Genomic DNA, 24,944 nt, shown 5'->3' on the forward strand with positions numbered 1-24,944 from the left:
TGGAGCACGGGGCTCGATTCGGCTACAATCCTCTATGGCTGCTTTATTCTATTTGCAGATTTGACTAGTTCACAAGTCTATGAAAATCTAGAACATAATTCCAGTACATAATAATAAAAGATGCCAAGGCGAAGGAAAACCTTCTGTAGAAAAAGTCACTGGACGCTGAATTGTCCTCCAAGAGTTTTCTACAGAGCACAATATCTACGGCTCTATCCTTAAAGCAATACACAATATATGAGAAACTAAAGCCAACATGAAATTCTGCTTTAAGAAGCGTTATATGGAACATTTGTGCGTGTTATAAACTGACAAAAGTTTAACAAACTGTAGGTTCAGTAGGAAGATGTATAGTTCTCTACATCACAATCATGCTGCATCAAACGTCTGATCTTTCCATATATTCCTTCTGCAGTTTTTCTTAAAAAAAAAACAAAAAAACTTGGAATAAACACGATGACAGAGGAACCAGATATCAGAATGTAAAAGAGAATCTGTCACTAGATTTTTTTTGCTATCTAGTCTGAGAGCAGCGACCCTGATTCCAGCCATGCCATAACTTTACTGGGTGCTGAGGTTTTGATTAAAAACTACAGTATTTTTCAGATTATAAGACACACTGGAACATAAGACGCACCTAGATTTTAGAGGAGGAAAATAGGAAAAAAAATGTAAGCAAAAAATGTGCTCATGATGCACTGTTATTGGTGGGGAGGTTTGCTGCTGCTGCCACTGTTATAGGGGTAATGTCCCCCAATTCTGTACTAATATCCCCCATACTGGTATGCATGGCCCCCCCATTCCTATCCAGGTAAAAATGGCCCCCAACCTGGTATGCATGACCCATCCCCCATCACTGCACACATGTCGGGACTATGGGCGGGGAGAGGAGTGAATATTCGTTTTCTTTAATAGCGCACACTGTCAGTTGCAGCCGCGGCTCGGTGATCACTTGTGCCCGCTACTAAAGAGAATGAATATTCACTCTCCTCCATGCCCATGGGAGTGGGGAGGACTGAATATTCATACTCTGAAATAGCAGGCACACAGGATCGATTGCTTAGCAGCTGCAGGAAGCCAGCGGCTGCGACTGACAGTGTGCGCTATTAAGGAGAATGAAAATTCACTCCTCTCCAGTCCCATGGGCGTGAAGAGGAGTGAATATTCATTCTCTTTAGTAGTGGGCACATGTGATTGCTGCAGCAGCCAGCTACAGCTACTGCCTGTGCCCCGCTACTCCGCCTTTCCCTCCCCCACCCCACTTGTCCACAGCCGGAATGTATTATCCGGACTATGAGACCCACCCCCCGCTTTCCTCCAAAATTTTGGAGGAAAAAAGTGTGTCTTATAGTCTGAAAAATCCGGTATATTCTCTGCTGCAGACCTACTAGTTCCCTGACTGCTGAGCTCTGTATAACCCCACCCACACCACTGATTGGCAACTTTCTGTGCACACTGTGCATAGGCAGAAAACTGCCAATGAGTGGTGGGGGGCGGGGATATGCAGAGCACATGAATATGGAGGACTACCTGGCAGCAGGTTTACTGAACGTCCTAACCATATTTTCTCTGAAACGCTGGGAGCGCTTCAAAGTAAAATATCCCCGGCTACAATCTTGCAGTCAGGCTCTGATTCGTGCAGCTCGTGATTTGATTCCCTTTAAACTTGGAAACAAAAAGTGTTGCATATTTTTGGAGTACATCATGACCAGGCGTGACAAGAAACAGTCAGGGAACCATTAGAGATCTACACAATATCCAGTGTAATTTTTATATTAGTTTATTTGATCAGCATCTTTCAGTCCAATTAAATGTTACAAATTTCAAGAAACTAAACCGTTTTTGTAAATAATTGAATGCTTAGGCTGTGTTCATATGTAGCGTTTTTGCGGCTTTTTTTTTTCAACAGCCAAAAGTGGTCATAAACTTGTAAAAAAACTCATGAAAGAATAAAGTTAGATTAAAATCAAGCACACTATTGTTTTTTCTTATGAAATTCTCAATAAGTTTGATGTGTCACATGACCCTCTTCCCACTGAAAAAAATAAAGTTGGATCCAAAATGGCCGACTTCAAAATGGCCGCCATAGTCACCACCCATCTGGAAAAGTTTTCCCTCTCCCATATACTAATGTGCCACAAACAGGAAGTTGATATCACCAACCATTCCCATTTAATTTAGGTGTATCCATATAAATGGCCCACCCTGTAGAAACAAGTCACCAATTCTGCATTTATCACCCACTCCTGGTTTTGGCTCCCACTCCTGAGAAAAAATACTGACCAAATACTGATAGTGGGGCCGTGGCCTTAGGCTTAGTGCCCACGATGCAGAAATGAAGCAGAAATTTTCCTGAGCATTTCTGCATCTCCTTGGCAGATAACGCATGTGATTTTTACATGCGTATTTGCCATGCGTTTTTCCAATGCATTGTATAGGCAAATACGTATGCAGAAACGCACAATAATTGGTCATGTCCGGATTTTTTCTGCGAGTAAAATCTGCGCAGAAAAAATACGGACCATGTGCACAGAACTTGCAGAATATCATAGGAAGTCATGGGATAAGGTATGCAATGCGTTTCTGGAGAGTTTACGCGCTGCAAATACGCACCAAAAACGCATCGTGGGCACACAGGCTTAGGGTTTGGTTTTCTTTTGCAGGACGACATGTAGTTTTGAAAGACTCCATTCACTTTACCATATAGTGTACAGGAAAATAAAGAAAAAAAATTCCAAGTGCGGTGAAATGGTGAAAAAAAAAAATGCAATTACACCATTGTTTTTTTAATTTTGTCTTTAAAACGTTCATTTTGCAGTGCAAATGACCTGGTACAATGATACTGCTTTTATTTAAAAAAAAAAAAAAAAAGTTAGCGGTCCCTAAAAGAAACATTTTTCTAAAAATTATTCAATCATTTAAAAAAAAACAAAAAAAAACTGATTACCAGACTGTAAAGCACCGACTCTCCAATAGGAGTCGGGTCTGGACTTCCAGGTTGTGGGATCCCAGCATGTTTCGCAGTTTCTTACAACCCACCACCGACCCTCATGCCAGTCTCGCTGCTTATCATTATTTGAGCAGCTACTAGTTCTAGAGCTACTAGAGCGTGTCTGATACTCGATCAGGCATTGACTTACTCTGGCACGCTCGTTACTGGCCCTGAGAGAGAGAACAGAGTAGAGAAATCAGAAATGAACAGGCGCTCTGACAGATATCTAACATTTTTGCAGATCACTTAGCCCAATCATCGGGTAAAGGACTTGTAGACATTTTCAGCAGCAAAATGGTAGAAAAATTTTAATTAAAGACTATTTAGAAAGTTGCTTAACTTTTAATTTAGGAAGCAAATGAACAAAAAAAACAAACTCAAAACCATTCTATGCAAAGGTGTACTTAGCCTTTAATAGTCAATACCAATATTGTAAATGCTCTACATTTAAAGCGCCACTCCAGTAATTTTTTTTTTATTTCATTCCACTAATATCTGTTTTCTGTCTGTTGTAAAATTTTTAATATATGAAAAAAAAAAATAGGACCGCTCTACTGTGTAATCCTAGAGGTGCTCAGAAGTAGGACGTAGACTTCAAATAAATAAGAAAAACTTTGGCACTCTAATTTCAATTGAGGAAGGTAACTTTATTGAATTAACCCATACGGAAAACAGATTACAGCCAACGTTTCGCTCATGTAAGGCCTTTTTCAAGGTATATCTGTATGTGGAAGGGTCCAAATGTCCGGCTGTGGGGATCTAGTTGCACCGTGGCTACTTCCGCACAGCAGGACATTTGGACTGTATATATAAATGACTGGCCCCACCATGAAGCACTGAGCGGAGAGACTTTGTTTGATCAGTCATTTTGAGCTGACAGAGTCCCTTTAAAGACTATTATTCAAGACATGACAAAATTCCATATACAATATTGTCATCATCATCCCTTCAAAAAAAGTTTTTGTATAGAAATTAAAAGCTGCCGTTCTACATATATTATATATTTAATCACACTGCAGATTAGAGCAGTCACTGGCTGCATGTAACAGAGAAAACAGGCATGTAGTATAATGCAAAGCTTATAATCACAATGTGCGGTATGGGGCCAGTAAGGTCCCCTGCGTGAGGGGCAACCAAAATGTTCAATCTAAATGACTCTTCCAAATGCTAAACACAAGACTGGGGGCTAAGATAGCAGTGCCATTGGCACTTAGACAAGACATGGGCACCTCCTGCAGCACAGTTTCTGCTGTCAGACATGCTGCTGGACTTTAGCGTTTCACTGTGTCATGGTCACTATGGTCACTATGACGTTGCTGAATTATGACTTCGCATACTATTCGTCTTGTTCAAAGCCCTCAAAAAGTGGAAAAGTTTTATATCCAGAAGACTAATAATTTTATTAACACTCCTACACGTCACGCAGTCAAACATTATGGCCCAAAAAAATGTAGTGCACCCCTGGTATAAATTATCTGTAGTACTTATAATGCTTCACAAGTTAGCTGTACCAACATCAATGTCTTATTCTCCGCCATCCGCCTTACATACCATGATTTGCCATTACACGTCCTTAATAACATGTTCCAGCCTCGTTCTGCACAGAGACGTGTAATGGGATTTCTAATGCGTGCTGCATTTTTGTTTTCTTTAAAGTAATTGCAAATGTTTGATGAAAGCAAATCTGAGAACATTTTATACGAAAGTTTTTTTGTTTTTTTTTTAAGGAAAAAAACCCCTTATAGCTGAACATTGCATAAGCAAAGCTACATGTACACACTTTCTCGCAGCAGCCGGTTCTTTCGTTTTTTGTAGCACCACTACATGTGAACCTGACCTTAGAGTGAGTGTCTAATATACCATATGTGTAATGAGCCGCTCTTGAGAAGCTTGACTTCTTTGATAGATTGGTAGTAAGTCATGGATACCACTGGATATGACTGGCAGATCTTGCAAAATCCTGGAAAGTAAAAGTAAAATAGAAGTAAAAGTGCCTCCATTAAAGCAGGGGGCTCACCACCAAGGGTGCTTGGTACTATTATAAATTCTATCAGCAGCGCAACCTTTGTGTGTTGTTGGATGCAGTAATTAGGAAGGAGGAAGCTGGAAACACTGGCTGATCTCTCATTAGCATCCCCCACAGGATTATACATTACTAGCCTTTTTGAGATGAAGACGAGTTGAACTCTACCTATTGGATGTACCGATCCTTAAAGTCAATGTCGACCCTTTAACAAGCCTTGCCACTTAGAATAAAAAGCCAAACCATGGAACTCTCCACAAAAAGAGATGTTAACCCTTACGCTCCCCTCAGAGGCCTCTCATCCAGCCAAATCAGACTTACTGCTTTGCACTGAGGAGGAGCAACCCCCCCCCCCCGAAACATGAGTCTGGTTTGGCTTCCTATCCTAAGTCATGTGGCTCATTAAAAGGGTCGATATTGACTTTAAGGATTGCTATTTCCAATAGGTGGCACTAGAGTTCTAGTAATTTACCTCTCTGAATAGGCTATTTGCATATTTAAATTCCCAGAGGAGCCTTGCATGGCCTATAAGTCTCCTTACACCGGCTTTGCATTCCCCACAAGGAGAAACTTTACCTCTTAGTGCCACGAATACTCACTTGGTAAATCTTTGAGTCTGTTATCGGATGTGAGCCATCTCATCTAGGAAAGGAGTCTTCATGCAGCCAGTGCAAAGCTGATCCATCCATAATGGGGCCTCATGTTGCAGTGGGGTACGTCGTGGATAAAACTTGAAATTGATATCGTAATTTAAAAGACAGCTGATGGAAGCCATGTAGATGTCTGAGAATCTGGTCAGCCTCCGAGAGAAGTATGTCGGGTTGTGGAAAGTTCTAAAAATGCTGCCAAACTGGGGATTAAAGAGGTTCTTCGTAACAGACCTGTAAACACAGATCATCGAAAATCATGAAAAAGCTCTGCATCCGGAGCGTCATTGCGGTGATAAACACGCCCCCCTGCCAGCGCTAGGTAGGAAGAACAAAACTGGTTTATCGCTGCCTGCGCATGTGCAGAAGCTATGCGCTCCACCTGCGGTCCCTCGACCGGATGTTGTCTTACATCCGGCGCCAGTGTGAGCCGCGCACAGGATATTGCGTCATACCCGGAAGTGCGCCGCTTGTTACTAGAATGCAGCACATGCATAAATTGCACTGTGGTCATATGCGATGACTGCGTGCAATGAACTCCCCTGATGACTAAAGGGAAATGCGCTGGGAGCCCGCCTATATTAGAATACCGCCACTAATGGAGGATCAGATAAGTTGACATATTATCTCCTACAGTGGTGGCCAAAAGTATTGGCACCCCTGCAATTCTGTCAGATAATACTCCGTTTCTTCTTGAAAATGATTGCAATCACAAATTCTTTGGTATTATTATCTTCATTTAATTTGTCTTCAATGAAAAAAACACAAAAAGAATTGTCCTAAAGCCAAATTGGATATAATTCCACACCAAACCTAAAAAAGGGGGTGGACAAAAGTATTGGCACTGTTTGAAAAATCATGTGATGCTTCTCTAATTCGTGTAATTAACAGCACCTGTAACTTACCTGTGGCACCTAACAGGTGTTGGCAATAACTAAATCACACTTGCAGCCAGTTAACATGGATTAAAGTTGACTCAACCTCTGTCCTGTGTCCTTGTGTGTACCACATTGAGCATGGAGAAAAGAAAGAAGGCCAAAGAACTGTCTGAGGACTTGAGAAACCAAATTGTGAGGAAGCATGAGCAATCTCAAGGCTACAAGTCCATCTCCAAAGACCTGAATGTTCCTGTGTCTTCCGTGCGCAGTGTCATGAAGAAGTTTAAAGCCCATGGCACTGTGGCTAACCTCCCTAGATGTGGACGGAAAAGAAAAATTGACGAGAGATTTCAACGCAAGATTGTGCGGATGGTGGATAAAGAACCTCGACTAACATCCAAACAAGTTCAAGCTGCCCTGCAGTCCGAGGGTACAACAGTGTCAACCCGTACTATCCGTCGGCGTCTGAATGAAAAGGGACTGTATGGTAGGATACCCAGGAAGACCCCACTTCTTACCCCGAGACATAAAAAAGCCAGGCTGGAGTTTGCCAAAAATTACCTGAGAAAGCCTAAAACGTTTTGGAAGAATGTTCTCTGGTCAGATGAGACAAAAGTAGAGCTTTTTGGGAAAAAGCATCAACAGAGTGTACAGGGAAAAAAAAGAGGCATTCAAAGAAAAGAACACGGTCCCTACAGTCAAACATGGCGGAGGTTCCCTGATGTTTTGGGGTTGCTTTGCTGCCTCTGGACTGCTTGACCGTGTGCATGGCATTATGAAGTCTGAAGACTATCAACAAATTTTGCAGCATAATGTAGGGCCCAGTGTGAGAAAGCTGGGTCTCCCTCAGAGGTCATGGGTCTTCCAGCAGGACAATGACCCAAAACACACTTTCAAAAGCACTATAAAATGGTTTGAGAGAAAGCACTGGAGACTTCTAAGGTGGCCAGCAATGAGTCCAGACTTGAATCCCATAGAACACCTGTGGAGAGATCTCAAAATGGCAGTTTGGAGAAGGCACCCTTCAAATATCAGGGACCTGGAACAGTTTGCCAAAGAAGAATGGTCTACAATTCCAGCAGAGCATTGTAAGAAACTCATTGATGGTTACCGGAAGCGGTTGTTCGCAGTTATTTTGGCTAAAGGTTGTGCAACCAAGTATTAGGCTGAGGGTGCCAATACTTTTGTCTGGCCCATTTTTGGAGTTTTGTGTGAAATGATCAATGATTTGATTTTTGTTTCATTCTCTTTTGTGTTTTTTCCTTGCAAGCAAATTAAATGAAGATAATAATACCAAAGAATTTGTGATTGCAATCATTTTCAGGAAGAAGCTGAGTATTATCTGACAGAATTGAAGGGGTGCCAATACTTTTGGCCACCACTGTATAAGTGGGCTGGTACTCTTTCTATACCATGTTATGGTAGAATCATTATGTGTAGTTTTGTGTGTAATTGAACCACTTATGATAAGGTTTGCCTCACTACATTTGTTTGGCTGAACTAAAATGTACTGATTTAGCTTGGTTTGTTTCATATGGCCATATATACAGTGTAGACACCGCATATTGAGCCTGGCGCCGCTTGAGTTCTACATTTGGCTAGAAAACTTGCTAATTTTGATATGATCTGCTTATGGAGTTTACCTGAATAAGGAATCCACCCTCTTGCCTTTTGTGGAGTGGGTTTGTTTATAGTATAGTATCATACAAAATTAGGGTTCCATTTGCCCCAAACCTTTGGGGGCAATTTTGGCCCTACTGTAACATTACTTGTCTTTTCCTAGTACATCAGAGTGTATATTTTTATATGTGGTGCATCTATTGCACTCTGGGTTCCATTTTTAAGTATTTCTTAATAAAGTTTATTAGTTTTATCCCTCTGCTACTTATCACTAAATTAGTTGGGTACCACACTAGCTGTGTAAACTTTTGAGCACAACTGTATATACGCTGATATCTACTGATAACTATATACGCCAGGCAAAATTGTCAAAAATCTTATCTTACTTGCATTCCCCTGTGTCCTTATAGTGGTTTTCTGGTATTGGAAATACCCTGCCCCAGGGTGCAGATTGTTAAAAAAAAGTGTGCTTTACTCACTCTCCCCAGATCCGGTGTTGAGTCTCCACCGCTGCTCCCGATGTCGGTAATTGTCCGCCGCGCAGACATCACATCGACAGTACAGCAACCAATAATGGAGCACAGCAGCTCTGATTAGGTTGATGACTGGGATCACTGATTGGCTGCAGCGCTGTTGATGTGACATCAGCCCCTCAGACAATAATAAACACTTTGAGCATCAGTGAAGACTCAGTGCTGGACCCAGGGAGAGGAGTACAGCCCAGTTTATTTTTTAAAAGAAACTGAAGCCAGAAGACAGAGGACTTCCAAAAGTGGAAAACCCCTTAAATGGAAGGCACTAATCTGTCTATGATGAGTCTCCCTTATTCGCGCTCTCCTGACTTCTGTATTGTATATAAGACATATTCTTATAAGGCTCTGAATCGACAATGGTCCACAGTCTAGTAAGTATCACGTGCAGCCTTCCTGGGCACTACCTTTCTGAAAAGTATCATAAGTAAACAGGGGTTTATCATATGTCCACAGGAGCACAGAAAGGAATGGGCTAAACTAGTTTCCAGCTCTTTCGATCTTGTTTTTTTTGCATGAACCGGGGTAAGGACAGAATCCTATCTAAGGCTGGGACTACCAGGGTGACGTTTCACACTACAGCAATTCTCATACAAGACATGCGACCAAAAACATTTGTGCAACTTGAAGTCGCGTGATTATTGCAGAGCTGAAAAGGGACTAAGACAAAAAAAACAAAAGACCTACATGACAGCGTTCATTACAAGCAGATGACCCGTATACTGGTGATCCCGATCTATGCACTACAGCAGCACTAAAAACAGAGTTGGGATATACCACACTCCACAACTAGTGATGAGCGCGAGTGCTTCTTACTTGAGTTTGCACTGAGTATCGTGGGTGCTCGAGTGACATGTTTGAGTCCCCGTGGCCGCATGTTTCCCGACTGTAAGACAGCCATAAAACATACGGGACTCTAACATGTTACTCGAGTACCCGCGATACTCACTGCATCACTATTCACGACATTAACACTTACCTTAACTCTTGACGCTCTCTCATCCACTCCGAAAGAACTTGTTTGGACTCGGCATCTTTAGAAGTCTAGAATGATAAATGTAACAACACCAAAAAGTTCCAAAATGGGAATATGCAAGGAAACATTAGAATATGCTTGACACATTCCCTTTAAATCTATATAAAATCATATTGTATACACTCTCACAGATGCCATATACTCTCACAGATCATCGTGCTTTAGTCACATATAGAGATGACATAGTCCGTGGTACCATACAATAAGCAGTGACGCATTTTAGGATTCCACTAACCTGCATCCGCTCCAGCAGCCCGGTAAGCGCTTGCTGCCAGGTCAGTGAGTGCATGTACTGTTCAGTGTTTATTATCCGAATTTCATTCTCTAATTCGGGCACGATGGCTCCAGTTCTCCAGCCGTGTCGTAACATGAGATCCTGAACACGAGAGACGGGATGAGACACAAGAAAGGGCTCTCATCATTAGATTTATTACTCATGTCATATGACCACATCATTTCTAATATACCTGCAACATTACAAAAATCACCAGTGCCAATCAGTAAGATAACATTATTATGGGAATCTCCCCTATTAATTTTAAGAGCAGTGTCATAGTAACAAAAAATTGGCGAAGATGGCTATGTCATAACCCTAAGGCAGTATAAGGGAGTCCGTGTGACCCTAGGGGGTAGAAATTGGGGGCTAATGGTAGCAATTGAATCAGGATTTAGATCAGAGGTCTCAAAGACGCGGCCCATGGGCCACATGCGGCCCCTGAGGCTGCTTCAAGTAGCCTGCAGGCACCAAAGCTCCCTGTGACAATCGCGGCCCGGCCCAGGGGCCGCTGATGCCAGAACTTCGTTAAAGCTGAATGTGCGTCCCTGGAGTCACATTCAATAGAAATGTTTTGCGGCTCAGAGACCATCTCTCTGTACCACAATAACAATACCAGCCATCGGCCAATCAGAGGCTGGTGACCAGGATGGGAACAATTGCTACATGAAGGTGACCAGGATGGGAACAATTGCTACATGAAGGTGATCAGGATGGGAACAATTGCTACATGAAGGTGATCAGGATGGGGACATTGCTACATGAAGGTGACCAGGATGAGGACATTGCTACATGAAGGTGGCCAAGATGGGGACATTGCTACATGAAGGTGGCCAGGATGGGAACATTGGTACATGAAAGTGACCAGGGTGAGACATTGCTACATGAAGGTGGCCAAGATGGGGACATTGCTACATGAAGGTGACCAGGATGAGGACATTGCTACATGAAGGTGGCCAAGATGGGGACATTGCTACATGAAGGTGGCCAAGATGGGGACATTGCTACATGAAGGTGGCCAAGATGGGGACATTGGTACATGAAAGTGACCAGGGTGAGACATTGCTACATGAAGGTGGCCAAGATGGGGACATTGCTACATGAAGGTGACCAGGATGAGACAATGCTACATGAAAGTGACCAGGATGAGACAATGCTACATGAAAGTGACCAGGATGAGACAATGCTACATGAAAGTGACCAGGATGGGGACATAGCTAATATCGTATTCATAACCCATACGATAAATGGCATATAAAAAAAAAACGCCAAAACTGATCAGAAAGTTGCATGGGAAAAAAATGCTATCACTGAAAAGGTCATGTCCTCCTGCAAAGAATGCAGCCCGTCAAACTCACAATTTTTCTATGTGCAGCTCATATACCCAGCCAAGTTTGAGACCCCTGGTTTAGATTAAGATGCTGCCTGTTGTGTCGTGGCTGGTGCCGATTGGTTTGTGTGTGTAGTAAGGGGTCTTTTGATTCACCTTGGGACAGGTTTGAAGAGAGTAGTAAAGATTGGATTTTACGGCCATAGATTGGGTGATTGGATGCAGGCATTTATAGGTTGGGGCAGATAGATGTACTTTTCCCTGGGGCAAAATCCTACTTCATCCACTTTGTTGTTTTTGTGAGGCTGGACTGCGACACTACACTCCTGGTAAGGGCGGTTTCAGTGGCGATGGACCACGGCAAGTCACCTTTACCTTACAGCAGCACTGTACTGGCAAAGAAATATCCTAGCTTACTACACCTACCCAGGATTTTGGGCCCGAACCGTCACAAAGGTAGGATAAATGGAGGGTCCAGTGGCCGATTGTGGAAGATAGCATGGCTAGCCTACATACAAGGTGTAGAAGTTGGGGGCGGGCTTCAGCTCAGGGAGGGTCTCATTGTGACTGGTTCAGGCTCCCGTTTTTGATATGTTAAAATGAGTGTGTTTTATAAAAATGGCAAAAAAACACATTTTGGCAAAAAGAAGAATTGTTATTATAACCTGTGGAAGTTTGGGTTCGACCGAACTTTAGTCCAGTAGTGGTCGGAAAGGCAACTTCTAAAAATCTGTAAGTTGCAACCTGATAAGACAGGCTCATCACTTCATAGAATACTTACTGCCAGATCGCTGTAAAGGTGATCACCGAAATACAGCACCTTGGATCCTCTCCAGCCTGTTAATCGCAGGAAATCAAACAGGTTTCCCTGAGGATATAAGTAAAAATCAATCGTGAGCCACAAACGGGCCAACACATCACGTCAATAAGCCACAGTATATAGCACTCAGGAGAGGAAGTCAGTTTCCATTTTTCCATCCACCACTAAGCTTGCAAGTTGCCTCCTTAGAGAGGAAGAGGACTTGAACGCTAGTTCCACCTATTAGAAGTAGCAATCCTAAAGATCAATATCAACCCATTACCGAGCCTTGCCACATAACTTAGGATAAGAAGCCAAACCAGAAACTTCATTTGCAGATAGGTGTTTCAAAGTGTTTGCCCCTCATCAGTGCAAAGCAGAAGATCTGCTTTTTTCTGGATGCAAGGCAATGGACAGGGCTCTCATAAAGTAAGTTTAAAATATGTAAATTAAGGAAATTTCTCCACATACAAATGGCAAGAGAGGAAAATGTCTGGGTCACGATGTAGCTCCCACTCCAAATTAACTCAGAAATATCAAAAACTCTTCATAACACAGGAATTCAGAATTGGTCATATTCATGAACTAATCTGAAAAAAAAGCACTATCAAATGGGTTTGAAAAAAGAATGTGTGCAGATAAATGTTGCACACACCAGAATACAAATGATGAATAAAGAATCCATATAAATTATAAATTATTATTGGCTATATTGGATTTTTCTGTTACCTGCTTGTATATTTTTCCTTTGTCTAGACTGGTGATCTTGTCCCATTGCAGTGAACCACTTTCATCTAGTCTTCTAAATGGCCTAATTACAATAAAAGAAAAAATAATAATATAAACAGGTTTTTATTTTAACATTAAATTATTCTGCAATGTTCACACCAAGAAAGGCCGGTATAGTATATTTCTATATTAAGTGGACAGAACAGTTTTACATGACAATGATTTACAAAATGCAAAACGGACATAATTTAAGAGGTGAAGTTCAGTTATAAAACACAATGAAGCACAGAAAAATAATTAGGCTAAGGGCAAATGATTACAGATACATCTTTTTTTGCAGTGGATTTGCTGCGAAATTTGTTGCATACCATCCTGGTTTTGCTATCAAGGGCAGTCAGTGACTGATTAGATTCTATGCAAAATATTACAGGGAGTCTGACAGCAAAAAAAATGACTGTTCAAACCAAACACAGTTCAGTGCACCTTCCCAACTACTTGTTTTTCATCTGTCTCAGCTCCTTCTCCCTTGATTGACAGCTCTGGCTTCCCAGGAACTAGAGAAGATAGATGGAAAACAAGTAGATGAGAAGATGTGCAGAACTATCTGTCCACGTCAAGTGCTTGGTTTGAACAGTCATTTTGTGCTGACAGACTCTCTATAAAGTACAGGAGACACAACATCTGAATATTTAAGATGTGCAATTTGGTGATGAACAATGCTTTTTCCAGCACGATGGATCATTGAGATTTGGGGTCCATGGCCAAGAAAAACATCCTAGAGCTCAATCCCGTTGAGAACCTGCGGTCAACACAAAAAAATTAAATGGACAAACAAAAATGCAGAAATTATGATAAACTTCAAGCACTGGTTAGAAAAGAACGAGTCGTCATCAGTCAGGAATTGGCCCAGAAGGTGATATCCAAATTGTCAGGGTGTAGGGTAGAAGTCTTGGAAAAACAAGGGTCAACACTGGAAATATTGAGGCTTTACATAAACTTAATAAAAGTTAAAAAAAACGTATGAAATTCTTATAATTGTAATTCAGTAACCATAGAAACATCGGACTAAAAGATCTAAAAACACTGAAGCAGCAAACTTTGTGAAAACCAAAATTTGTGTCAGTCTCAAAACTTTTGCCCATGACTGTATAAATGAAGCTGTGCTCACATTTGCACACAGAGCATATGCCTTTCTGGCACTGATGAAAAATAGTTTAATGTTCAGCACTACACTGTGTGCAGAATTATTAGACAAGTTATATTTTAGAGGATTATTTTTATTATTGATCAACAACTATGTTCTCAATCAACCCAAAAGACTCATAAATATCCAAGCTTAATATTTTTGGAAGTTGGAGTGGTTTTTCTTTTAGATTTGGCTATCTTAGGAGGATATCTGTTTGTGCAGGTAACTATTACTGTGCAGAATTATTACGCAACTTAATAAAAACCAAATATAATCCCATGTCACTTGTTTATTTTCACCAGGTAAACCAATATCCGTGCACAAAATTTAGAAATAAACATTTCTGACATGCAAAAACAAAAACCAAAAAAATTAGTGATCAGTATAGCCACTTTTCTTTATGATGACACTCAACAGCCTTCCATCCACAGATTCTGTCAGTTGCTTGATCTGTTTTCGATCAACATTGCATGCAGCAGCCACCACAGCCTCCCAGACACTGTTCCGAGAGGTGTACTGTTTTCCCTCCCTGTAGATCTCACATTTTATGATGGACCACAGGTTCTCTATGGGGTTCAGATAAGGTGAACAAGGGGGCCATGTCATTATTTTTTCTTCTTTTAGACCTTTACTGGCCAGCTACGCTGTGGAGTATTTGGATGCATGTGATGGAGCATTGTCCTGCATGAAAATCATGTTTTTCTTGAACGATACCGACTTCTTCCTGTACCACTGCTTGAAGAAGTTGTCTTCCAGAAACTGGCAGTAGGTCTGGGAGTTGAGCTTCACTCCATCCTCAACCCGAAAAGGTCCCACAAGTTCATCTTTGATTATACCAGCCCATACCAGTGCCCCACCTCCACCTTGCTGGCGTCTGAGTTGGAGTGGAACTCTCTGCCCTTTACTGATCCAGCCTCTGTCCCATCCATCTGGCCCATCAAGAGCCACTCTCATTTCATCAGTCCATAAAACCTTTGAAAAATCAATCTTAAGATATTTCTTGGCCCATTCTTGACGTTTTATCTTATGTTTCTTGTTCAAAGGTGGTCGTTTTTCAGCCTTCCTTACCTTGGCCATGTCCCTGAGTATTGCACACCTTGTGCTTTTTGATACGCCAGTAACATTGCAGCTCTGAAATATGGCAAAACTGGTGGCGAATGGCATCTTGGTAGCTTCACGCTTGATTTTCCTCAATTCATGGGCAGTTATTTTGCGCCTTTTTTGGCCAACACGCTTCTTGCGACCCTGTTGGTTATTTGCCATGAAACGCTTGATTGTTCGGTGATCACGCTTCAAAAGTTTGGAAATTTCAAGCCTGCTGCATCCCTCTGCAAGACATCTCACAATTTTGGACTTTTCAGAGCCCGTCAAATCTCTCTTCTGACCCATTTTGCCAAAGGAAAGGAAGTTGCCTAATAATTAAGCCCACCTTATATAGGGTGTTGATGTCATTAGACAACACCCCTTCTCATTACAGAGATGGACATCACCAGACTTACTTAATTGGTAGTTGGCTCTCAAGCCTATGCAGCTTGGAGTAGGACAACATGTATAAAAAGTATCAAGTGATCAAAATACTCATTTGCCTAATAAGGCTGCGTGCCCACGTAGCGTTTTTCAAGCGTTTTTGATGCGGAATTTCCGCAGCGTAAACGCTTGTAAAACGCTTGGTAACCCGCACCCCATGGTCCCCAATGGGATTCCGCAAGTTCTATGCACATGCTGCGGATTTTTCCGCAGCGTTTAGGCCGCGTTCAAAAATCCGCAGCATGTCAATTAATTTTGCGTTTCCGCAAGCAGAATTGCCTTTGTCCAATGCATAAAAAACGCAAGGCAATTCCGCATGTGGAAAATGTGTGATAAACGCGCGAAAAATGCGCGATAAACGCGTGCGGAATTCCGCATGCGTTTTTCCGGGAGAGGACTTGCATTTATGCAGCAGAAATTTTCTGCTGCATAAATGCAACGTGGGCACATAGCCTAATTCTGCACACGGTGTATTATTATTTGCCAGTAAAAATTAAGTCAACTGGGTCGGAGTTCTCCAGTTTGAAAGCTACGATCATCAGAGCCTTACATTTTTCAGGATTGTTGACGCAGTGACATTGTGACCGCTGCAGCCAAAGACTGGGGTTAACAGTGGAGAAGCATTGCGGGAGCTGTGGTTGGTGGGTAACGAAATAAATCCTGGAAAACCCTTTCAACATACAGGGTTTTACAAAAAGTATAATGAAATAAAAAAGAAACATGGAGAAGGCCAAGAATAAAAAGACACAATGAAATAATAGAAGCATTCGCTTATTCCAAGTTTATCAGAATATGATGCAAAGGAGACATCAAAAGTAAGCAAGTGACTACATACATGGTCACACGGAGATGAACAACCACTTCAGATGTCTCAATTTTGCCAATTCTGGGTCATTTCTTTAATTTTTGCAGAATGGTGCAAAAAATATGCCAAAATAACTGGCGTACACAAAATCAGTCCAGTGGGAGGCTGACATATATTTGCGCCAAACTGATGCGTAAGTCGAAAAAACATCTGGAACATATAAAATAAACTTTATAAAAGGGAGAAAGTATTAATGAAAAACAGGAAAAAAAAGCACAAAAAAATTAAGATAAAAAAAGACGCAAATGCTATAATGAACTGGACCCAAAGTTCCCCGTTAAGTTTATAAAATCTAAAAAGTCTGAGTGCCATTTATTTCTATGCCGCCCTTGTAACGAGCAGTACATACTTGCGTCGGTCAGTGAAGAAAGCGGGTTTGTCAGCACGAACTATAATCACGTCAAACAGATCCCTCCAGTTCTTCCCCACCATGTGCTTCATTCCCTTATTTCTGGGAAAACACAAGAGGAAGCAAAACAATAGTGGACTCTGTGACATATCTAACCATGCAGTGATAATTCTGTGTGCAAGATCATCAGTGGGACACAAAATCAGCGATCATACAATGTTTTTAGTTGCAATCACTTAGGACTAAAACTTAGATTTGGTACTAAGACTAAGTGATCTAGTATAACAAATCTGATTTTGCAAGAAGGCCGTATTCAAAACCATTGTATTTTGCAGAATTTGACAAGCTACAGCTGCAGGGAGTCAGTCACTCCAAACCTAAAAGGCTTTTCTAATGCATAGAAGTGATGCTTTAGAGCCTCGTGTCTATTCAGGATTACCTCCCCTTTATCTGGTTATTATAGGCGGGAGCCCCATTTATCTGCCAGATTGGAAAGCCACTACAAAGTGCTGTTTACATTGCTGCAAACATCTTTGCACGCCTGCATCCTCAAGGTCTCGTCAGGCTGTATCTGCAGTTCTGGGAAATAATGACTCCATGCACTAAACATGTCTATTGGCTCCTATGGGCCCAGGAGATGCCAAAAGAGTGTCATACCGCCCAAAAAGGGGCCAGTTCTAAAAATGGGCCTAGTGGGACCTGCACACATTTAGTAGATATTCTGTGGCTATGACATATACAGTCATGGTCGAAAGTGTTGGCACCCTTCCAGAAAAATGAAATTTTACAAGATCTCTGGAGATGGACTTGAGATTGTTGATATTGTTCAACAAATTTGGTTCTCAAGTCCTCGGACAGTTCTCTTCTCCTCTTTCTGTTCTTCATGCTTAGTGTGGCACACAAAGACACACAAGGTGCAAACAATTTTCTCCAACCCATTTTTGAGTTTTTGTGTTAAATTAATATTATATCGAATTTACCTTTTTTTCCCCTCTGTTTTTGTGTTGTTCCAATACACAAAGGAAATAAACGTGCATGAAAAAACAAGTGCAATAATTTTCTGGGAGAAATACTTTATTTTCTGGAACAATTTCAAGGGAGCCAACACTTTTGGCCATGACTGTATATGTTGAAGATGGGAATAATGCTGAAAGACTGTACATATATAAAGGAAATTTTCCTAATGCATATACCAAATAGATAAAGCTGCAGTGTGAACAAATCCTTGATGACAAGGCCAATACTAAAAAAATAAAGTGCTGTCAAATTGGGTATCAGTAATTTGGAAACGGATTCTAGCTAGTTATGTCACCTCACTTGCTTGGGTCTCGGAGATCAGTTAGATAAAACATTACTTGACATTCACCTTAAAACAAGTTTCACAGACAATTAAATGATGTAGAAATTCTTACACAAAACTGAAGGGGCTGTTGGTGATGAGAAAAAGTTTCTTGTTGTGCTTTACAAGCCTATTGAGAACAGCAAAGATGTCCTCCCCGTGAAGGATGTAGTGCTCTGAAAGGAGAGGAAACGGGGGCAGAATTGGTGAAATAAACATTTTTATTGCATTTGTAAAAAAAAACCTAAATTAAAGTGGATTTCCCAGAATCGCCAATATTCACCTAATCCACAGTAAAGGGGGAAAGGAGGTTTAGTTGAGCATGAACACTCAGGTGCATTAAAAATCTATGGGGCTGATCGAGATATTGGAGTACAGCACTCGGGTATCTCAGTCAATCCCCTAAGCTTTGGATGGAGTTGCCTTTGCTGTGGTACATTGTTGTGCGTGAACACTGATATTCTGGTTTCAGCCCTGAACAACACAGATGGAAATAATTCTTTAAAGGGTATGTGCACATATAAAATTATTTTTTATTTGCCACTAATTTGTCTTAAAGGGCTATTTCCATCTTCATAAATGGGTATGGTCGGACAGTGCTGGTAAATACAAGCAATTTTACAATTTACAGCTCAGTAAAATTTTAAGCCATTCTTAAGATATTAGAACTTTTCTTTTGTTTACAGCTAGTTCCCTTGGATACCGACCACCATTGTTAGACAGCTAAATATGTACTCTGTTTACAGGCTCTTTCCTACCGAGCTTGTAAGCAAAGCTGGTCAAGATTGCCAGAGTGCGCTGCCATCTCTTAGTCCCAGCCAACTTTACAAAATAGACAGCAGCGGTGGTCGGTCTCCTGGGTGACGAGCTGTAAACAAAAGAAAAAAGTGTTAATAGCTCAAGAACGGCTGCAGATTTTAATAAGCAGTAAATTGCAGGAGTATCCTAAAATATTCATCTACGAAGATGGGAATAACACTTTAAATAAAATTAAGCCACTTTACTAAGTCATTATTAAAAATTTCTGGTTTGAGTATACAGGTTCAATGCAGAATAATGTGTCTTAAATGTTATGGACTTAAAATAAACCTTGCGCGTAGTCCGATCCTGCAGTCATGCGTTACTCCACTGCTTCTTTCTAACCTAGTCAAGATGTCCGATACCTGCAGGGAACATCAGACCATGTGATGTGTATGGGAGGGGGGGGGTCTACTGAATCTCTAACGTCTGGTGATAAAAAGTTCAGATTGTTTGCATTTCAATAACTGATCCTTTTGTTTTAAGGGGGTGTTTAAAGAGTTTTCTTCTCTATCCATGTTGAAAATACATGATCCCAAGAGAGAGATTCTGTGGGGGCACTCTGCGTCACTTGGCAGCCCGCTAGCCCTTACTACGACCATTTTACAACACCAAAGTTCGGGTCCCTATTGACTTCTATGGGGTTTGTTTTTGGTTGAAGTTCGGGTAGAGTTCTAGTACCAGAACCGAACTTTGGACTACAGTTCGGCTGAACCAGAACTTCCACGGGTCCGCTCATCCCTAATCACTTCCTATGACACGTTACATACAGAATTAATCTGCGTGAAGGATAGGGTATTGCAATATAATGACATTATGCACATTATAAGCGCCACCATCAGACTCACCCATGTCCTTTTCAATCCATTCATACAACATTCCTTTAACATGGACATCGCGAATTGCATCCTATAAAAAAAATAAAAAATTTGAGTCCCCCTGAGTACACATTATCACCATTTTAATAATTTTGCCTGTTAAAAAAAATTTGAAATCTAATGATTTAGACAATGCAGAACAAGATGATTCAATGTACCATGACTTGAATTTTTGGCGGTTAAAAATAACTTTTGCAATTCACTAAAAAAAGTTTGGCTTTAGTTTTAGTTTTTTTCCCTGAACATTACTGGCTGCAGAATGAGATTAATGAAGATTCTGTTGGTGAGATCATTCTAGAAGAGTTTACAACTCTTTTATCTGTTTGTTTTTTCTTTATTGAGCTCTTCTCAGCCGCTTATGACCTTAGGACTCATCAAAGAAGAGCTAAACTACCATGTAATCATAAATCAGCTGAGAGGAGCTCAATAAAAACATATAAAGGAGTGACAAACTGTCAATCAGAAGTAGCTCACTGACAGATTCTTAGATAACTCATTTTTACAGCCAGCGATAGAGAATGTAACACCTATGTTATAGATGACAAAGAGTGTAAAATGTTTAGACTAAACTGCAAAAATGATTTTTAGCCCAAAATACAAGCATTTACGAAGATAATTCTAATCAATTTAAATTGGTAAAAGTTCTTGTAAAAGCGGAATTTATTTTTTTTTTTTAAAGAGGTTATTTGACGTCTGCAGACTCCTAGGTTCCTTCTTGCCCCGATGATGTCCATATTCTTTATAGGAGACAACTGCCTAGAGATCATCATACTATATTATATATATTTTAGGAATTATCAAGTTTAATAATATTGGATATAAATACTAATATCCATGATTTACTCAGCAAGCCCTGGCTCTTTTTATAATGTTTTTTTATGTTTACTTTTATACCAGGTTCATAACATCAGACTGCGCTGGGTAAACGTGAACTGATTAGGAATAAAACTGACCAAAAATCTTTAATCCACCACATATATACAGTAATATCTATGCTTCAATAATAACTGTCCTTCACTTGTACTGTGGATTAAAAAAAAAAAAAAACTTTTTGGCAGATTTATCACATTCAGGAGGCACTTGAATTGACTGCAGCTCAGTTGGTTTCCGGGAGAAAGCCCCCACTAATCGTTCAATAGACCATAAAGAAGTGCGCGGCTCAGCAGACACGGGTGCACTGTTTTATTGCCTACAAGAAGTGAGCGGCTCAGCAGACAGGAGCGCACAGTTTTATAGCCTACAAGAAGTGCGCGGCTCAGCAGACAGGAGCGCACAGTTTTATAGCCTACAAGAAGTGCGCGGCTCAGCAGACAAGAGCGCACAGTTTTATAGCCTACAAGAAGTGCGCGGCTCAGCAGACAAGAGCACACAGTTTTATAGCCTACAAGAAGTGCGCGGCTCAGCAGACAAGAGCGCACAGTTTTATAGCCTACAAGAAGTGCGCGGCTCAGCAGACAGGAGCGCACAGTTTTATAGCCTACAAGAAGTGCGCGGCTCAGCAGACAGGAGCACACAGTTTTATAGCCTACAAGAAGTGCGCGGCTCAGCAGACAAGAGCGCACAGTTTTATAGCCTACAAGAAGTGTGCGGCTCAGCAGACAGGAGCGCACAGTTTTATAGCCTACAAGAAGTGCGCGGCTCAGCAGACAAGAGCGCACAGTTTTATAGCCTACAAGAAGTGCGCGGCTCAGCAGACAAGAGCGCACAGTTTTATAGCATACAAGAAGTGCGCGGCTCAGCAGACAGGAGCGCACAGTTTTGTAGCCTACAAGAACTGTGTGGCTCAGCAGACAGGAGATCAAAGTTTTATAGCCAACAAGAACTGTGTGGCTCAGCAGACAGGAGCGCAAAGTTTTATAACCTACAAGAAGTGAGCGACTCAGCAGACAGGAGCGCACAGCTTGGTAGCTTATGCATTTTAATGAATCCGTACTTTGCTCTGTATGCCTGCTCAGACAGAAGCTATATGCTCCTGTCTGCTGAGCTGCGCACTTCTTGGGTATCTACCACACAACAGGTGAGGGTCTAAGGAAACAGACCCACACCCATCTGCATACGATTCAAGTCTGTGTTAAATATGAAAAATCAACCAGAGAGTTTTCTTACTAATTAAAGATAAGAAACTTTGTAATATATTTTATATATATTCCTTTTTTATATATATGTCCTTTTTCTCCACTTATCCATCATTTTTTATCTCCTGCACTGATCACTCAGAAAACTGCTCAAATTTGTCTGCAGTCAGGGATCCAATTGAGCCTGCTGCCTAAAAAAAACTTATGGAGGGGGAGGAATAAAAGCTGGAGGGAGACAGGAGCAAAGAGAGACAAAGAGAAACTGCTGAGGCTTCTAGTGCAAAGGAAATCTACAAAGTGCAGGATACAAGTGACAATGCCAGAAATCACATTATTCCTCAAGTACACATGATTTATTCTGAAAAATAACCGGAATTAGCACAATTACATACTAGAGATCATGCAAAGTGATTATAGCTTCCATCGATATACCCATATTTCTCTACTCTCCACTATTGTACGGCATCCTCATGATATAATGGAGATCTCCCAGACTTCTTGAAGAGCAGGCAAATATCCTGCAAGTACAGGTGGTTGACTTAGAGTTATAAAAATGCATTTAGATGCCCATCACCCCCTATTGGTGGCAGCAACAGGCAATTGCAGTAAATGTATATGAGAAAAATGATACAGACAATTTATGCAGGTTTAAAAAAATAATAATATATAATGAGGTAGGTAGACTTAATAGCTGACCTCTCGTTTTTTCCCAAATGTATGAAAAATACACAGGATGACACAATCCATATTCTCACCCAAAAGGGGACTATGAAGTTGAAACTAATCATTCTCCTAAAGAGAACATTGCTTCTAACTATGGGTTTTTGACACTTACGGATGTATCTTTATAAAGATGAACTGGGTCAAAGTCGATACCATTGCTGATGAAGAAATCAGTAACGCAAGAAATGAGAGTCATCTCAGGTAGAGAGAAAATATCCATGAACTGCTTCATCGTTGGACCCTAGAAGAGATGAATACCACTGTATCATGGCGGCAAACGCTCAAATTCATATATTTTAACTAAACAAGACAAAATTGTGGCAAGTAACATGCACAACTAAAGCTGGCCATACAAGCGAGACAGCTGGACGTTCGTTTTGGCAGCCACCCATCTCTTCCCAGAGTCCACATACACATGTACACATGAGCTCATCTTTTTTTCAACAGGGTGGAAAGAGAAAGTCGCCGCAGGACTCCTCAGGGGGCGGCTTAATTCCCCTGAAAGCAAAAGGATCGGCCATTGAAATTCCATCCGTCTCTACACCTATATCTGTTAGGGTACAGTCAGGAGGCCCCCCATACACATAAGATGGGCAGCAAGTTCTGACAAAATTGTTGGGTTCGTCCACTTTTTCTGTGTGTGGGGCCCTTAAATTTCCCAATAAACAATGCGTAACCTGAGGCATAAAGGCTACAGTAAAACACTACCCTACTGGCATGGCAACCTAAGATGATACCTCGATCATTGTAACCACAGGATGTCTGAAAACCAGAATTCATCACAGTCAATGGAACAATTCTCCAAGCAGTGACTGGAAAGCCCCTATGTAGCTCAAAGGACCACCTGATGTGGCTTCCCCTTGGTGGTCATAGCATTATTAGAACTTGGTACCTTGGTCAAAAAATCATCTTACTGGCAATTAAAAGTCATATGATCTGATAAAGTAATGACATATTGGTACAAAATGATCGGTGAGGGTCCTACCTCCAAGACCCCCACCAATCTCAAAAATTACACCCAAATTATCCTTGCACAACGCTGCTCACTGCCACCCCTCTATACTGATCTTTAAAGTATCCAAGCACAAATAATATTTTGCATAAAGAGAACCTATAATTTGATTCATGCAGCCTAAACCACGGGCAGCATGAATCAGAGCGACGACAACCAGGTATATTTATCTCTGAAATGCTCCCGTGTTCCAGAGAAAACATAGTATAAAAGAGCTGAAGAGCTGGCCGGGGACCATAACATGAGGAGACCAACGTGGTTCCAGCCCGACTAGCCCTGGTCCACTCCAGGTGATTGACAGGTCTCTACATATGTACAAACATGGGAAAGATCCATCAGCGAACTGAAGGGTGACAATCCAGCTCTTCAAACTAGGTTTGTTCCGAATCGCTCCAGCATTTCAGAGAAACATATTTGGTGGCAATCGTGCAGCCAAATCCTGATTCATGTTGCCCGTGGTTTGGGCAGAGTGAATCCAATGGCGGGATCCTTTTAACTCAATTACAGGTAAATACAGAAAAGTTATTAATATTTAGAAGTAGGTGGAATAATAGCAGAAAGGATGTGGATAGGTTACATTGATAAAGAGGCTTTCTTACAATGATAGAACTGAACTTGTATTTTTGGGCTAACCTAAATATTGCATTTTTTAAAAACTTTTGGGCCAGTTTTCTTGTGTAAAAAATTCCAAAATTTTGTAGCATACCTTGCCATTAAATTTGCAACTTTTTACAATTTTACTCCACTCTTTTCAAAAGTAAACGTGGCTAGCTATGCAAGCGAGGATTTAGCCAAACTTATGAATTGTGAATTTTTAACCCCTTAGCGCAGCAGCTAATTTTTGGTATTTGTGCTTCATTTTTTTCTCCCTTTCTTCCAAGAGTCATAACTATTTTTTTTTTTTTAAGAGAAACTATTGGCACTCAACATGCATGCAATAGGGGCCACAGCACGTACAGACTAAGTGCAGTTGACTAAGGATGAGCGGGCCGGTGGATGTTCAGCTTCAAGCGAACTTTAGTCAAAAGTTCGGTTCGGATACCAGAACTGTACCCAAAACCCATAGAAATGAATGTGGATTCAAACTTTGGTGCTGTAAAATAGTCATAGTAAGGGCTAGGGGTCTCGGTCTCTCTCTCAAAACGGAATTTCAGCAAAAGCCCATTTTCGGATTTCAGCACTTTACAGCTCGTGTTCGCTCATCTCTACAGTTGACATGATGTTAGTGACGCGCCCCTGGGCCTTCTGTGTCGTGCGGCATCGCGCGCACGGGGGCTTACCCGGAGCCGGATCAGATGGGGGTAGTAGTCTCGTGGCGGTGACCCGGTCCGTGC

The 24,944-nt window shown here is 41.3% G+C and overlaps 1 protein-coding gene across 2 annotated transcripts in view; it reads right to left on the reverse strand.

Annotated features, from left to right (window-relative positions):
- Window positions 1–3,472: 3,472 nt before the first annotated feature.
- Window positions 3,473–24,944, reverse strand: part of NT5DC2 (5'-nucleotidase domain containing 2) — an 88,001-nt gene continuing 66,529 nt past the window's right edge. For both annotated transcript variants that reach the window (XM_073644428.1, XM_073644429.1), the window contains exons 6-15: window positions 22,711–22,839; window positions 19,771–19,831; window positions 18,198–18,300; window positions 16,786–16,887; window positions 12,859–12,940; window positions 12,112–12,198; window positions 9,962–10,102; window positions 9,670–9,734; window positions 5,615–5,896; window positions 3,473–4,952 (exon numbers count right to left, since the gene is read on the reverse strand). In XM_073644428.1, the coding sequence (XP_073500529.1) occupies window positions 5,635–5,896; window positions 9,670–9,734; window positions 9,962–10,102; window positions 12,112–12,198; window positions 12,859–12,940; window positions 16,786–16,887; window positions 18,198–18,300; window positions 19,771–19,831; window positions 22,711–22,839 (1,032 nt within the window). In that variant the 3' untranslated portion in view covers window positions 3,473–4,952; window positions 5,615–5,634. The remainder of the gene's footprint in view (window positions 4,953–5,614; window positions 5,897–9,669; window positions 9,735–9,961; window positions 10,103–12,111; window positions 12,199–12,858; window positions 12,941–16,785; window positions 16,888–18,197; window positions 18,301–19,770; window positions 19,832–22,710; window positions 22,840–24,944) is intronic.

Source organism: Phyllobates terribilis, unplaced genomic scaffold (genome assembly GCF_046119375.1).
Source record: "Phyllobates terribilis strain yellow unplaced genomic scaffold, ASM4611937v1 Scaffold_8__6_contigs__length_399053987, whole genome shotgun sequence".
Taxonomy (NCBI): domain Eukaryota; kingdom Metazoa; phylum Chordata; class Amphibia; order Anura; family Dendrobatidae; genus Phyllobates; species Phyllobates terribilis.